General features: G+C 41.8%; 2 protein-coding genes across 2 annotated transcripts; both read left to right on the top strand.

The window, feature by feature from the left end:
- The first annotated feature begins 773 nt into the window (after window positions 1-773).
- LOC143216151 (odorant receptor 4-like) lies at window positions 774-4,124 on the top strand. Its single transcript, XM_076438979.1, has 4 exons — window positions 774-930; window positions 2,010-2,490; window positions 2,851-3,081; window positions 3,171-4,124. Exons 1-4 carry the CDS (start codon window positions 793-795, stop codon window positions 3,509-3,511), a joined length of 1,191 nt encoding a protein of 396 aa, XP_076295094.1. The 5' UTR covers window positions 774-792; the 3' UTR covers window positions 3,512-4,124.
- LOC143216178 (uncharacterized) lies at window positions 4,124-16,505 on the top strand. Its single transcript, XM_076439019.1, has 10 exons — window positions 4,124-6,755; window positions 7,869-8,349; window positions 8,710-8,940; window positions 9,030-9,366; window positions 11,018-11,119; window positions 11,955-12,069; window positions 12,126-12,320; window positions 12,877-13,354; window positions 14,224-14,454; window positions 15,233-16,505. Exons 1-10 carry the CDS (start codon window positions 6,618-6,620, stop codon window positions 15,568-15,570), a joined length of 2,646 nt encoding a protein of 881 aa, XP_076295134.1. The 5' UTR covers window positions 4,124-6,617; the 3' UTR covers window positions 15,571-16,505.
- Window positions 16,506-17,432: the final 927 nt, after the last annotated feature.

Below are 17,432 nucleotides of genomic sequence, written 5' to 3'. Positions count from 1 at the left end.
ACTTATCCGTCCGCCATTGTTTTTTGGAATTTTAATATCAGATTCATATTCCGCGGTACAAGAAATACGGTACAATAATCCAATAGTCCTGGCATTTTCGTAATTTTGACATCAGATTCATAATCAGTGACCCGAAAACCCCAGAGTATCAATGTTGAACTAAATTGGAGTATGTTCTTCTTCCTATTTTGGCCACGTTCTGGCGATTTCCGATTCCGACCACTGTGTTTCGTTTCGAGTGACCACTGAACCGAGTGAAGTTAGATACCTACTAACAACAGCAGAGCGACTTACCGAGCCAGCACCAAATTGCAAAAGGAACATTCCTCTTCGTGAATCTCCCACTATCTACGAGCAAACACTGACTCGAGACTCTCCCGGTTGATCGAACAGTCGTAACGACAGCGAATGAGTAAGGAAAACGCTAGTTTCTGCCGTGAAATGGGTTCGTAATTTCGCTCGGACTACAAACTTCGGAAAAGAAGAGGGACGTAACAATTTCCATTTTACCGAAGGCAGGGAGCGCATTAGTCCTATTTCCGATAAAAATTGAATGTTCTTTCGCGATCGGGAATACGCTCGCTGAAAAAAGGGGGAGACTACATGAAGGTGCACGTGGCCGGTTAATAAAATTGTGCAACCGTTCCTCTCGACCATACAACAATGTTGGCAACGCGCAGCTGACGCCGAGCGTTTACGCGATTACGACTGCATAAAACATAAACGGAAACGCGCGACGCGTATCGTCGCGCACCATGTCGAAGATGCGAACTTGCCCTATATCGCTCGAGGATGAAGCTACCGACGGACAAGGACTTTGCTTACGGAATGACGCCGTTAAAAATCGTCTCATGGCCCCTGGGCACCTGGCCCCTGCAGGAATACAATTTCGCTACCGGAGTCAGGTCCGTCGCCACCCTCATTCTACTGGTGAGCCACCCATCCGTCTCGCCCTTATCAGGGCCGTGCATCAAAATACAATTTGAACTATTCAATAATTAACAATCTTTACGCATCGCTTATCTATATTGGTTTATGTTATTCCGATATTGATATACAGGGTGTCTCAGCTGAAGAAGGCCACCTAAATATCTCCTTTATTTTTAATGGCACAAAAAGGGTATTTATGGCATAATTTAAATGGTATAGAAGGAGGAATATCATAGAACAACAATTTTTTTTGTCCGGTTATTTTTTCATAGTTTTTTCAAGGTCATCGCTATTTTTTATCGGGAAAACTTATCTCTTTTTTATTCCATCTTGTTAATGACTGAAGCATATCCAAATGTATTTTTTCAGCCGCTATTAGATGGCATAAAAAAAATAAGTATTCGCGATAAAAAAGTAACGATGACCTCGCAAAAACTATGAAAAAATAACCGGACAAGAAAAAATTGTTGTTCTATGATATTCCTCCTTCGATAGCATTTAAATTATGCCATAAATATTCTTGTTGTGCCATTAAAAATAAAGGAAATATTTAGGTGGCCTCCCTCAGCTGTGACACCCTGTATACTGCCTAGGTGCGTTTTGAACCCTTTGATTTTGGTTTCTGGTGCAGGTGCAGTGTTGACAAGCGCGTGCCGAAACACTTTTGATCTGACAGTGCGAAGCTATAATTTTTGTTTGTAATATACCGCGCGGCTGCTCCTAAAAGCTGAGGCGGCAATTATCACAAATGACAATTTTTTTAAAATCACAATCGAAGGTTATTTTAAAGAATAAACATTTAAGGAGCGGCATTTTGAAGACTTGCATCATACTGAGAAAATTTAACGCACGGTCCTGATCCTTGTCAATAAACTTGAGACGGAGTCAGCTGGAAAAGACAATTTTGTATCAGATTGCATAAGTTCGTGCCTGATTTTCATAGATGTGCAAACTTTCTGATTGTAGAAATAATGGTGACTATATAATTGATTATTTATTTTCAAATCGGACACGAACTTACGCAATCATCTGATATATAAGCTAAAGAAGAGTAACATTTCCGAATCTTATCTGCGCAGCTGCTGATGTTGCTGATCCTGCACACGGAGCTCTACCTGGACCACGGGAAGGCTGACAAGAACCTGGACGCATTGGTGTTCATGGCCTGCGGCATGCTCGCGATCTGCAAGGTAGCATCTTTCCGGTTTCGTCCTGCGGGCTTGATCGCGAATTTCGTCTCCGCTGTGAGGGACTACCAGGAGCTGAACGACGAAGAGACACGAGCCATTGTGAAACGGCACGCGCACATGGCGCGAATGTTGGCGTCCGCGAACATCCTGTTCCTCTCATACTTCACCGCGATGCAGTTCTTGATGGTGTCCCTGTTCGCCAATGAAGAGGACACCGAGGAAAATTTCAATCAAACTCGAAAGTTTCGTCTGAGCTATCCCCTGCCCAGTGATTCTACTATGGAGCTTCTGCACGTGTCGGAGAACATGTACGCGATCATTTATATTGCGGAGTTCTTCCTGATGGTACTGTTGGGTGCTGGGAATCTTGGTAGTCATTTATCCTGTGATTCGATTAGTGTACTCCTCGAGAAGATGACACAGAGATACTAGTAGGCATCTACGCCCCGCTACCTGATGACTAGACAGCAAATCTTTATACAAAACAAACATTTTTTACCTGAATTGCACCAAACTAAAGTGATATAGAAATTTATTTTCTTTGTTAATATGTTGAGTAGGTTTTATGTTTTATATGTTTTTACTGTTTTAAATTGCATCTACTCATTTTCGTTATAAATACATAAAATCCGCGGTCCACTGATGACCCTACTAAAATTTCTGCCATCTTCTCGTGGACGTAGGATACTTGTTCCAATAAAGATTTTTAGACAAGATGTCTGCCGACTAGGTAGCGACACCGTGTTCTTCGGCATCGTTTTCCACCTGTGCGGACAGGTGGAGGTGCTGAAGCTGGACTTCAGTAGATTCCTCGACGACAAAGCGAACAGTGCGAAACGTTTCAACGCACTGGTCAAGAGGCATCATCATCTCTTGACACTGGTCGATCATTTGAACGATACGATCGGGTATATTCTGGTCCTACAACTGGTCTCCAGTTGCTTGCTCATCTGCATAAGCGGTGATCAATTTTATCTATAATTATTTAATTATAGACGTACATGCCTTGTTAATATGCTGGATTGAAAAGCGGTATGCCACTGTCCTCAGGGTTCCAGTTCATCCTCTCTCTGCAAGTTCACAACCTCGTGATGCTGATGAAGACGTTCACAGTGGTGAACACCCTCCTGACGCAATTGTTCGCGTACAGCTACGTGGGCGAATACTCAATGAATCAATTCGAAGACATCGGACACTTGATCTACTGCAGCGATTGGTACAATGCGCCCTGCAACCTGTCCAAGAACATCCTGTTCGTTCTCATGAAGACACAGACACCCGTTCAACTGAAGGCTGGCAAGTTTTTCGTCATCAATATCGAGACGTACATGAGCATTCTGAGGACGTCGATGTCCTATTTGTCCGTTCTTCGAGTAATGATCACCGAGTGATGGTAACGAATGTTATTGCTTTCTCGTTTGTAACCGCGGCTTTCCTGTGCAAATCGGAGAGAATGCATGAGTAACGGGAACTTTTACAACGGAGTTGGTCGACTATCGATACGGTAGATTACATGCTGTCTGTTCGACGAATTTGCTTCATTAAAACGCTATGATTTCTGTTCGTCACAGTGTCATTTGTATTCTGGTATTCGTAGTTTACGTATCATAGTATCGTGCACCTCTTCTTTAACCCCTCACGGTACTAATCGTTTAGAATTTCATGGAAAAAAGAGATAGTTCATTTTTGTTTCTATGTATTGGGTTGTAACATAAGTTCGTAGAGGTTTTAAATCGTTTTTGTTCTGAATCAATTTACCTACTTTTTTTTTAAATTGTGTACACCATTCTGAAGTGCTTTTTCCGCTCTACAAGCGTGTTCCAATCGTTATCTTGAATACCGTAGTCTTGAGGAACATAACATAACCTGAAATGAAATTTCCGGGCGGCAAAAATCACCATTTACGACATCTATTGTTTTTCGCTTTTCATCAAGGCCAGAACGCCACCGAAGCAGCTAGAAATATCTGCGCCGTGTATGGAGAGGGCGTCATAGGAAAATGTACAGCACAGAAATGGTTTCTCCATTTCAATAATGTCAATTTTTGTGCCTGGACGACACACCACGCTCCGGTCGACCTCCCAAGTGCGACTAGGACCGTCTTAAGACACTTTTGAAGGTGCACGGCCGTCAAACGTGCAGGAAGCTGGCCAAGAAGATGGGCAGTACTGCTATAACAATCTCTCGCCACCTTCAAACAATAGGATTACTTCAGATAAAAAGGATTAATAAATAGAATTTCATTTCGGTTTAAAGAAAATGAATAACGTACTGTCCGTGCAACCAGAGTTGGCACAGAGAAACTCGTAGGTACCACGTGGTATCCCTACTCCGCGCTACACGTCCTCCGCGATTGGCCGAGACAACAAACGAGCGTCTTGAGTGCGACTGCAATAGAGCGATGTGGTGACGCCGAGCTCCTATGACGACCGTTCCCGCCAGCACCTAAGCGCAAGAGTGGGGTCCGCAGCCGAGCGTCAGGAGTGGGGTCTCGCAGATCTCCCTGCAACCCACTAGCAAAGTCTGTGCCAACTCTCGTTGGACGGACAGTACGTATTTATTAGTCTTTGTTCAGAATCTTATCAGGAGTTTGATTCGTTAAAATACAGCAAGGGGTTAACACGTTGACTGATGATTACCACTTTGCAGAATTGCACAAAATCCAAGTTGCTTAAACGTGTTGGATCCCATAAGATCCAATAAAATTTGATATAGGTTAAGGGTTAAAGGTGGATTCGTGGTTCTGTTACCCACTAGTAGACGGTGAATGTGTTGCAAAAATGTGTCAACTTAGAAAATAGAGCGAAAAATAATTGAAAATGGCAACAATGTTATTCGGACCGATAAAAGTCCCGATCCCAGCTATCGCACAGTGGTGAGTTCGACCGAAATCGTGTCCAAAAGTAAAAAAATTGTTTTCCGTAGTTTAAAAATTTGTGTAGTAGTACTTTATTTATAAACTGCCAGGCGCGCCTGTGCAAGAGTGTGGTGGCACACGCACACATCACTAGATGTGAAGTTTAGGAAAGAGACAGTGGTGCTACTAGTGCAGAATTTCGAAACCTCGAGGTGCTGTATTATTTTCCAACTCATTTTTCGTCTTTAAATAATTAATTAGTCAACTAAAAATATACACCACCGCCTTTGTACATGTCCTGGCTATGTCGATGAAGAACAATTTTTTTTATTCGAACGATAAATCTCTCAATATTTACGAAAATCAGTTGCCGCCAACTAGTGATATCATGCTTGCTTCGGATGCCTCGTGACAATATGCATTTTGAGCACTGGACAGACATAGATGTGACTTTTAGGAATCACAATGGACCGCTTCTGAACTACTCATTGCAATGTTGAAGCGTCATTTTGTATTCTAGTAAACCTTGTAATTTCATATATGTATATGCGGATCTAGCGATGAGTGCGTGTGTCACCACACTCTCGCACAGGCGCGCCGGCACCCTTAAAACCAATATTTAGTACGTACTGTTGGAGATCGGATACGAGGATCAGTGGGAGTCAGTGGGTTATAAATTGCAGCTAGTACACGTTGTTTCACACACACGTTTAATGAGCGTACTCAACAAAACACAACAATGAAATACATTAAATTATATGAGAAGGCGGTGCCACGAATGAATAATTCGACTTGAGTAGCGGTTACGCGAGAGCGGTGTAACGAAGGTAGATCCGCGGTGGCCGTTAACAGTGATCTGGTGATCTCGATCAGCAGGTGGGTAACCGAAAATCACGCGTTCGGCGTATCGCGAAGTGGGGGGTCGCGCGGCTGACGTGACGTCATCCGCTCGACTACGCGACGTCGGTTGGAGCGGATCAGCCGAGTCGAGATCGGCCGGAACACGTACTCTTTCCTATTTTCGCCACGTTTTTGCGATTCCTGATTCCGACCACTGTGCATCGTTTCGAGTGACCACTGAACCGAGTGAAGTTAGATAACCTACTAACAACAGCAGAGCGACTTACCGAGCCAGCACCAGGTTGCAAAAGGAACATTCCTCTTCGTGAAGGTCCCACTATCTACGCGCAAACACTGACTCGAGACTCTTCCAGTTGATCGAACAGTCGTTACGACAGCGAATGAATAAGGAAAACGCTAACTTCTTCCGTGAAATGGGTTCGTAATTTCGCTCGGACAACAAACTTCGCAAAAGATGGGGGACGTAACAATTTCCATTTTACCGAAGGCAGGGAGCGTATTAGTCCTATTTCTGATAAAAATTGAATGTTCTTTCGCGATCGGGAATACGCTCGCTGAAAAAAGGGGGAAACTACATGAAGGTGCACGTGGCCGGTTAATAAAAGCAAGAAGTTCGCAATTGTGCTACCGTTCCTCTCGACCATACAACAATGTTGGCAACGCGCAGCTGACGCCGAGTGTTTACGCGATTACGACTGCATAAAACATAAACGGAAACGGGCGACGCGTATCGTCGCGCACCATGTAGAAAATGCGAACTTGCCCTATATCCCTCGAGGATGAAGCTCCCGACGGACAAGGACTTTGCTTACGGGATGACGCCGTTAAAAATCGTCTCATGGCCCCTGGGCACCTGGCCCCTGCAGGAATACAATTTCGCTACCGGAGTCAGGTCCGTCGTCACCCTCATTCTACTGGTGAGCCACCCATCCGTCTCGCCCTTATCAGGGCCGTGCATCAGGCGGCACCAAATAGGCGGCAAATCAAAATACAATTTGAACTATTCAATAATTAAGAATCTTTACGCATCGCTTATCTATATTGGTCTATGTTACTCCGATATTGCTATACAGGGTGTCTCTGCTGAAGAAGGCCATCTGAATATCTCCTTTATCTCCTTAATGGCATAAAAAGGCTATTTATGGTATAATTTAAAAATGGTATAGAAGGAGGAATATCATAGAACAACAATTTTTTTTGTCCGGTTATTTTTTCATAGTTTTTTCAAGGTCATCACTATTTTTTATCGGGAAAACTTATCTCTTTTTTATTCCATCTTATTAATGACTGAAGCATATCCAAATGTATTTTTTCAGCCGCTATAAGATGGCATAAAAAAATACGTTTTCGCGATAAAAAAATAACGATGACCTCGCAAAAACTATGAAAAAATAACCGGACAAGAAAAAATTGTTGTTCTATGATATTCCTACTTCGATAGCATTTAAATTATGCCATAAATATTCTTGTTGTGCCATTAAAAATAAAGGAAATATTTAGGTGGCCTTCCTCAGCTGTGACACCCTGTATACTGCCTAAGTGCGTTTTGAACTCTTTGATTTCGGTTTCTGGTGCAGGTGAAGCGTTGACAAGCGCGTGTCGAAACACTTTTGATCTGACAGTGCGAAGCTATTATTTTTGTTTGTAATATACCGCGTGGCTCCTCCTAAAAGCTGAGGCGGCAATTATCACAAATGACAATTTCTTTTAATTACAATCGATGGTTATTTTAAAGAATAAACATTTACGGAGCGGCACTTCGAAGACTTGCATCATATTGAGAAAATTTAACGCACGGCCCTGATCCTTGTCAATAAACTTGAGATGGAGTCAGCTGGAAAAGACAATTTTGTATCAGATTGCATAAGTTCGGGCCCAATTTTCATAGATGTGCATATAATTGATTAGTAAAGGTGTATTCTTTAAAATTTAACCATTGAATTTTATTCTCAAGCCGGGCACGAACTTATGCAATCATCTGGTATATGTATAAGCTAAAGAAGTGTAACATTTTCGAATCATCTGCGCAGCTGCTAATTATTTTGTTCCTGCACGCGGAGATCTACCTGGACTTTGGAAACGCTGAGAAGAACCTGGACGCAGTGGTGTTCATGGCCTGCGGCATGCTCGCTATCTCCAAGGTAGCATCTTTCCGGTTTCGTCCTGCGGGCTTGATCGCGAATTTCGTCTCCGCTGTGAGGGACTACCAAGAGCTGAAAGGCGAAGAGACACGAGCCATTGTTAAACGGCACGCGCACATGGCGCGAATGTTGGCGTCCGCCAACATCCTATTCCTCTCATACTTCAGCGCAACGCAGTTCTTGATGGTGTCCCTGTTCGCCGATGAAGAGGACAACGTAGAAAATTTCAACCAGACTCGGAAGTTTCGCCTGAACTATCCCATGCCCAGTGATTCTACTATGGAGTTTCTGCAAGTGTCGGAGAACATGTACGCGATCATTTATACTGCGGAGTTCTTGCTGATGGTGCTGTTGGCTGCTGGGAATCTTGGTAGTCATTTATCCTGTGATTCGATTAGTGTGCTCCTCGAGAAGATGACACAGAGATACTAGTAGGCATCTACGCCCCGCTACCTGATGACTAGACAGCAAATCTTTATGCAAAATAAACATTTTTTACCTGAATTTCACCAAACTGAAGTGATATAGAAATGTATTTCCTTTGTTAATATGTTGAGTAGGTTTTATGTTTTATATGTATTTAATGTTTTAAATTGCATCTACTCATTTTCGTTATAAATACATAAAATCCGCGGTCCACTGATGACCCTACTAAAATTTCTGCCATCTTCGCGTGGGCATAGGATACTTGTTCCAATAAAGATTTTTAGACAAGATGTCTGCCGACTAGGTAGCGACATCTTGTTCTTCGGCATCGTTTTCCACCTGTGCGGACAGGTGGAGGTGCTGAAGCTGGACTTCAGTAGATTCCTCGATGACAAAAAGACCAGTGCGAAACGTTTCAACGCACTGATCGAGAGGCATCATCATCTCTTGACACTGGTCGATCATTTGAACGATACGATCGGGTATATTCTGGTTCTACAACTGCTCTCCAGTTGCTTGCTCATCTGCATAAGCGGTGATCACTTTTATCTATATTCATTTAATTATAAATGTACATGCCTTATTAATATGCTGGATTGATAAGCGGTATGCCACTGTCCTCAGGGTTCCAGTTCATCCTCTCTCTGCACGTTCACAACCTCGTAATGCTGATGAAGACGTTCACAGTGGTGAACACCCTCCTGACGCAATTGTTCGCGTACAGCTATGTGGGCGAATACTCGAAGAACCAATTCGAAGACATCGGACACTTGATCTACTGCAGCGACTGGTACAATGCGCCCTGCAACCTGTCCAAGAACATCCTGTTCGTTCTCATGAAGACACAGACACCCGTTCAACTGAAGGCTGGCAAGTTTTTCGTCATCAATATCCAGACGTACATGAGCATTCTGAGGACGTCGATGTCCTATTTGTCCGTTCTTCGAGTGATGATCACCGAGTGATGGTAACGAACGTGATTGCTTTCTCGTTGTAACCGACGCTTTCCTAATCAAGTCGGAGAGAATGCATGAATAACCGAAACATTTACAACGGAGTTGGTCGACTAGCGATACGGTGGATTACATGCTGTCTGTTTTACGAATTGGCTTCATTAAAAAGCTATGATTTCTATACGTCACAGTGTCATTTCTATTCTGGTATTCGTATTTTACGTATCATAGTATCGTGCACCTCTTCTTTAACCCCTTACGGTACTAATCGTTTAGAATTTCATGGAAAAAAGAGATAGTTCATTTTTGTTTCTATGTATTGGGTTGTAACATAAGTTCGTAGAGGTTTTAAATCGCTTTTGTTCATAATCAATTTATCTACTTTTTTTTAAAAATTGTGTACACCATTCTGAAGTGCTTTTCCGCTCTACAAGCGTGTTCCAATCGTTATCTTGAATACCGTAGTATTGAGGAACATAACATAACCTAAAATGGAATTTCCGGGCGGCAAAAATCACCATTTACGACATCTATTGTTTTTCGCTTTTCATCAAGGCCAGAACGCCACCGAAGCAGCTAGAAATATCTGCGCCGTGTATGGAGAGGGCGTCATAGGAAAATGTACTGCACAGAAATGGTTTCTCAATTTCAAAAATGGCAATTTTTGTGCCTGGAAGACACACCACGCTCCGGTCGACCTCCCAAGTGCGACTAGGACCGTCTTAAGACACTTTTGAAGGTGCACGGCCGTCAAACGTGCAGGAAGCTGGCCAAGAAGATGGCCAGTACTGCTATAACAATCTCTCGCCACCTTCAAACAATAGGATTACTTCAGATAAAAAGGATTAATAAAAAAAACCCTACGAACTTATGTTACAACCCAATATATACTTTCTCAAAAGGCTATATACAGATTACAGCAAAATAGAATTTCATTTCGGTTTAAAGAAAATGAATAACGTACTGTCCGTGCAACCAGAGTTGGCACAGAGAAACTCGTAGGTACCACGTGGTATCCCTACTCCGCGCTACACGTCCTCCGCGATTGGCCGAGACAACAAACGAGCGTCTTGAGTGCGACTGCAATAGAGCGATGTGGTGACGCCGAGCTCCTGTGACGACCGTTCCCGCCAGCACCTAAGCGCAAGAGTGGGGTCCGCAGCCGAGCGTCAGGAGTGGGGTCTCGCAGATCTCCCTGCAACCCACTAGCAAAGTCTGTGCCAACTCTCGTTGGACGGACAGTACGTATTTATTAGTCTTTGTTCAGAATCTTATCAGGAGTTTGATTCGTTAAAATACAGCAAGGGGTTAACACGTTGACTGATGATTACCACTTTGCAGAATTGCACAAAATCCAAGTTGCTTAAACGTGTTGGATCCCATAAGATCCAATAAAATTTGATATAGGTTAAGGGTTAAAGGTGGATTCGTGGTTCTGTTACCCACTAGTAGACGGTGAATGTGTTGCAAAAATGTGTCAACTTAGAAAATAGAGCGAAAAATAATTGAAAATGGCAACAATGTTATTCGGACCGATAAAAGTCCTGATCCCAGCTATCGCACAGTGGTGAGTTCGACCGAAATCGTGTCCAAAAGTAAAAAAATTGTTTTCCGTAGTTTAAAAATTTGTGTAGTAGTACTTTATTTATAAACTGCCAGGCGCGCCTGTGCAAGAGTGCGGTGGCACACGCACACATCACTAGATGTGAAGTTTAGGAAAGAGACAGTGGTGCTACTAGTGCAGAATTTCGAAACTTCGAGGTACTGTATTATTTTCCAACTCATTTTTCGTCTTTAAATAATTAATTAGTCAACTAAAAATATACACCACCGCCTTTGTACATGTCCTGGCTATGTCGATGAAGAGCAATTTTTTTTATTCGAACGATAAATCTCTCAATATTTACGAAAATCAGTTGCCGCCAACTTGTGATATCATGCTTGCTTCGGATGCCTCGTGACAGGTGGTATCTGCCGAATATTACAAATTATTCCTCGATAACGTAACAATATGCATTTTGAGCGCTGGACAGACATAGATTTGACTTTTAGGAATCACAATTGACCGCTTCTGAACTTCTCATTGCAATGTTGAAGCGTCATTTTTTATTCTTGTAAACCTTGTAATTTCATATATGTATATGCGGATCTAGCGATGAGTGCGTGTATCACCACACTCTCGCGCGGGCGCGCCGGCACCCTTAAAACCAACATTTAGTACGTACTCTTCCCTATTTTGGCCACGTTTTTGCGATTCCTGATTCCGACCACTGTGTTTCGTTTCGAGTGTCCACCGAACCGACTGAAGCTAGATAACCTACTAACAACCGAGCCAACACAAGACTGCCAAAGGGACATTCCTCTTCGTCAAAGCCCCACTTCTGCTTGGTCGAACAGTCGTTACGACAGCGAATGAATAACGAAAATGCTAGTTTCTTCCGTGAAGTGGGTTTGTAATTTCGATCGCACTACAAACTTCGCAAAAGATGGGGGACGTAATAATTTCCATTTTACCGAAGGCAGGGAGCGCATTAGTCCAATTTCCGATAAAAATTGAATGTTCCTTCGCGATCGGGAATGCGCTCGCTGAAAAAAGGGAGAGACTACATGAAGGTGCACGTGGTCGGATAATAGAAGCAAGAGGTCCGCAATTGTTCAACCCTTCCTCTAGTCCACATAACAATGTTGGCAGCGCGCAGCTGACGCCGAGCGTTTACGCGATTATGACTGCATAAAACATCAATGGAGGCGCGCGGCGCGTAAGTAGCGTCGCGTTCGCGTTCGTCAAAAACGGTGTGCTATCATGTCCCCACGTCCTGCGAGGATGAACCTACCGAAGGACAAGGACTTCGCCTATGAAATGGCTCCCATGAAGATCGTCTCGTGGCCCGTGGGAACCTGGCCGCTTCAGCAGTACAATTATCTAACCGGCGCGAAGTCTGTCACCGCTCTGTTCCTCTTGGTGAGCAATCTCTATCTTAAGTCTAATTAAGTCTAATTAAGTCAGCGCAAAAGCTCCTGCCCGATTTCGTGTTAAAAAGGAACTTTTGCGCCGACCTAATATTTTCCACCACTGACTCATATTAATAAACTCTTCCTTTCTTACCGATCCTTCTGCATATCAGGTTGAAGGGAAAGTTCTGTCGTATTTGAAACAAGCAGGCAATTTTGCTTGTAAATGAAGAACACAGATATCTAAAAAACGACAACACGATGTTACAAATATTTTTATAAATTGTTTCAAATGTTTTCTTTAAAATGCGACAGAACTATCCCTCCAGCCAAATATATTGAAGTGTGCTCGTGAATATAATAAAAATTACACTATCTGGGGAAATAGGTGGTTCGAAATATTTGTTGATCACCTTCCAAAAAGAGTTAAAATCCAAAATTATTTCCCCATCTAGATTTTTTTGTATCGATAAATATGAGAACAATACTTCCCTAAACACCCAATGAACAGAACATTTCTCAGAAATGTCTGCCACTGTGTGAGAGAAGTGAATCCCTTTGTGCAGATGATAATGATGCTGATCGTGCACACGGAGGTCTACCTGGACTTCGGAAACGCGGAGAAAAATCTCGACGCGGTGGTGATCATCACGTGCGGCGTGCTCGCGATTTCGAAAGTGGCTTTTTTCCGGTTTCGTCCTGCCGGCTTGATCGCCAACTTCTTCTCCGCTGTTACCGACTATCATGAGCTGAGAGGAGAGGACAGACAAGCGATCGTGAAGCGACACGCGCACATGGGTAGAACGGCGTCCGCGAACATGCTGTTCTTCTCGTGTTTCAGCGCGACGCTGTTTTCCATGGTACCTATGTTCGCCGGAGGCGATGATACAATGGTGGGTTTCAATCAGACTCGCAAAGATCAGTTGAACTACCCTATTCCCAGCGAGTGTACTCTGGAGCTTCTGCAAGTGCCGGGAAATTTGTACGCGTTGATCTACATGGGCGAATATATGCTACTGTTGGTGACAGCGACTGGAAATCTTGGTACTGATTCGTTTTGTCAGCTTAGTAGTGTACAATAAATCCTCATTTACTGTCCGGGGTCGCCTGTGCGATCACTGTCCAGTGCCTATCCACTCCACTGCCGGTCAACACCGCGGCGCTTCGCACAGTGGGCAATTTGGACGAAAGCTGCTTCAAAATCAATAAACTTTCGATAGATATGAGGTAGAGCGATGAAATTTTTTTAAAATTAACGCTGAAACTTTGCAGAATGTGGGAAAAATTTGGAGATTACGGTACGAACGTTTTTTAACCTTGAGAAAATTCGTTAAACTTGCACAATTCCAAGATAATTGTGGTTTTTCCAATATCGCGCGAAATTTTTTTTTAACATGTTATACATCATTTCCCGTAGATTTTTTTACGCTGATTTCAAGTCTGGTCTAAAAATTTGTCTGCGACCTCAGGATTTTGCAAGATATCGATTTTTGTGAACACAACTTATGAAATTATTGTTTCATTGAAATGATTTGTAACCCACTAGTTTGAAGGTATATTGTATTTTCATATAGAAAACACAATAAAATTAAACATAATGAAGTACTTGTGAACGTTTACTTGACGTACAATATCACTTGACGCGATCACTCGACGTATCGCTGCGATTGTCGCTGGCACTCCTTGTAAGCAATATGTGACTGTAATGTAATTTAAAATAGATATCTATTTTCCATAATTATATTTTCATTTACACAGGAAGTAAGGTAAGCATTTACGTGGAAGGGGTACGAAGGGGCAGTGGAAGGGGTAGGCGAAGGGACAGTAATCGTTGAGATCCTCAGAGAGCTAGATCGCGACTTTACTGTACCTTGCTACAACAAAGACCCTTAGCAGAAGCGTCCGTTGGCTAGGTAGCGACTCCTTGTTCTTGGGCATCGTGTTTCACCTGTGCGGCCAAGTGGAAGTGCTGAAGCTGGACTTCAGCAGGTTCCTCGAGGACGAGGAGGATAGTGCGAAACGATTGGCCACCCTGGTCAACAGGCATCGTCACCTATTGGCATTGGCTGAACATCTGAACGACACCATCGGATTCATTCTGATCCTCCAACTGTTCTCCAGCTGTTTGCTCATCTGCACAACCGGTGATAATTGGCTCTCTGGAAAAGAATATTAATTCAATTAGATGTGTATATTTGGCTAAGTGTAACTAGACCGCTTTCTTTAATTTTAACCCCTTGTTCTTCATCTTTATATTTCATGTTTCTTATAAGACGAAATAAGATTCAGTTATTTTGCAATCAATATTCCAGCGTTAAAGTAAATGTGGGTATACAATAAATCAGCGTTTTCCAACCTTTACGCTACTACAACTCCCCGAAAAAAATTTTCCCGTGCTAAAAACTGTTTTATTTAACTGTAGATATTATGATATAAAGATTAATTTTTTATTGAAAAATTTTGGCGTCTTACCTGGCAGTACTCCGCGCCTCTCAAGTTAGACACCGCTGCACTAGTTACAAATTTTCTGTTCTCATCGGTGAAATTATTAAAGACAAAGAAGTTGTAATTATTGTAACTATGATGAGAATCGCAAGGGGTTAAGAATACGATTTTCGAGTGATTAAAATTATTGAAAGAAGAAATACTTTGTTATTTATAACTAGACTGCGTATCTTCATGCAAAATAAAAATTTCTTAGCTGAATTGCAACAAACTGGAGTGAAATAGAAATTTATGTTCTTCCCTATCATGTTTAGTAGGTTGAAAATAATATAATAATATGTTTAAATTTTCTCCTAATATGTTTGCTATTTTAAATTACACATCATTATTGTCATAAATGCATAAAATCCGCAGTCTATTTATAACTATTTCAGTTTGTATAAATAATCTCTACTAACGACACGTGATCGCTTCCAGGATTCCAGTTCATCCTGTCTCTGCACGTCCACAACTTCGTCATGGTGATCAAAACGTTCATAGTAATGAGCACCCTGTTGATTCAAACGTTCGCGTACAGTTACGTGGGCGAGTATTCGATGAATCAATTCGGTGGCATTGGATACTTCGCATACAGGAGCGACTGGTACAATGCACCCTGTTGTATTTCGAAGAATATCCTGTTTGTTCTGGTGAAGACGCAATGTCCCGTTCATTTGAGAGCTGGCAAGTTTTTCGTGGTCAACCTGGAGACATACATGAGTATTCTGAGGACGTCGATGTCCTATCTGTCGGTCCTTCGCGTAATGATAACGTAAGCGCTACCTTTGTTGTGGCAAGCAACGCTTTCCTGTGCGAGTCGGAGAGAAATCGCGAGTTACAGAACCACTTACAATCGGATTGATAGAGTTTCAACAGTGGATAGTAGATCTATTCAACGACACCATGCTATATGTCCTAGGAATATTCTATTAAATAATTATGTTTTTCGTACGTTACTGTGTCGTTTATATTCTACATTTCCTATGTTACACACCACAATACAGCTCTTATTTAACACGTTGACTGCTGAATAACCACGTGAAAAGATCGTTTACAGGTTTTGCATATGTATCTTCATTGTAACCTTCTCCTGATTATTAATTAAAATGAAAGTACATATATATATTTATTGAAGCGTATTGGGTCTTATGTATTAAGGTGGAGTGGGGTAATTCCGCCCTAGTTTTTGCAAAGATGGACTTTCAACCGATGTATTTTCAGTCTGGTATGTAAAAACTTAACGATCCTGGTACCAAACTCTTACCACAGTTAGTACTGATGATATAGTATTGTGTAGGATTCTAATTTTGCTTGAAAATTATCATTTTGGTAGTGTTGGATTTACCGACAGTTTCAACATCGCCTCTACTTTTACAATAGCTTAGAATAACCGAAGGCAGTATAAGGGCTGTAAGCCAGATGTGTTGTAAGAGGGTCTTGCCTGGAAAAACCCTCGACGCACCAAGGCCACTATTCATAAGACAGAGGCCCGTAGATATGCTATACATATGTATAGGACCCCGTTTCCTTTTTCGAGAGTCAAGTATCGTTCAGGTCAGTTTTAGTTAGTCTGTTGCAGATTGTTGCAGATCCTCTTCAAGGAAAGACGTTTCGTTCCGAGCCGTTCAATAAAGTCTTGTTTTTCGAACATTAACTCTGACTTTGTTTAAAATCAGCACCCCATTCCCAATAGGTAGAATATTGTACAAAGTGTCAACTAGGACGCACTTGCCCCGAAAATAGGGCAAGTCCGTCTCTGAGAGTTAAAAAAGCTTTTGAACCTTGTTTCAAGTGTTGCGGGACAAGAAAAGAATGATTAACAAGTCTGCTATAGAATGCTTTTTATTGCATTAAATATATTGTTTAGTTTTATAGTTACCCATACAGTACGGACTTACCACACCGTGATAGTACGGACTTGCCCCGTGCAGTAATATTTACGGGGCAAGATCATCTTAGTGTTTCTCTCAATAAATTTTAAAAAATACAATAAAAACGGTTTATTTAATGTGAACCTACATCTCAATATTTGTTGTACTTATCTAAAATGACAAGACAGAATATATTAATAACTTGTAAATTGTTGCACGTTCAGGGTAACCTCAAAATTGTACGTGTACCTCGCACATGACTGTTTGGCATTGGTTGATTTAAGCGAGGATAACACCTTTATTTTTGGGCTACATCTATGGAGAATAGTAATACTAACTTACATATACTACATTAATAAACACAAGCTAGAGAAATTTCGTTGATATTATAATAAAAATAACCAATTAACGGACTTGCCCCGTAAACGGACTTACCCCAGTCCACCTTATACGTATATCTCGCAGTAATGACATGATAAATAAATAATTAATTTTAAATATTTTTAATGGGTGATATTGATTTACAAAAGGTTGAATTTGACTTGCAAAACGTTGAATTTAAAGTGCGAAACCTATAAAAAGTAGTTTAATCAACGATATCAAAATATCAGAGTTCAAGTTTATCCCAGATTTGGTTGAGGTAATGTTACTACAACGAAAATTAATTATGTAGATTCCGGGTGTAGACATAATGATCAGAGGTGGACGAAAAATTCCGTCACGTACATAAGAACAGACACTGAACAGCCAACGTGTTGAAAATAGGT

The sequence above is a fragment of the Lasioglossum baleicum genome, chromosome 15 (assembly GCF_051020765.1).
Source record: "Lasioglossum baleicum chromosome 15, iyLasBale1, whole genome shotgun sequence".
Taxonomy (NCBI): domain Eukaryota; kingdom Metazoa; phylum Arthropoda; class Insecta; order Hymenoptera; family Halictidae; genus Lasioglossum; species Lasioglossum baleicum.
Note: the sequence above shows the minus strand (reverse complement) of the source record. Positions and strands in the feature narration are given on the sequence as shown.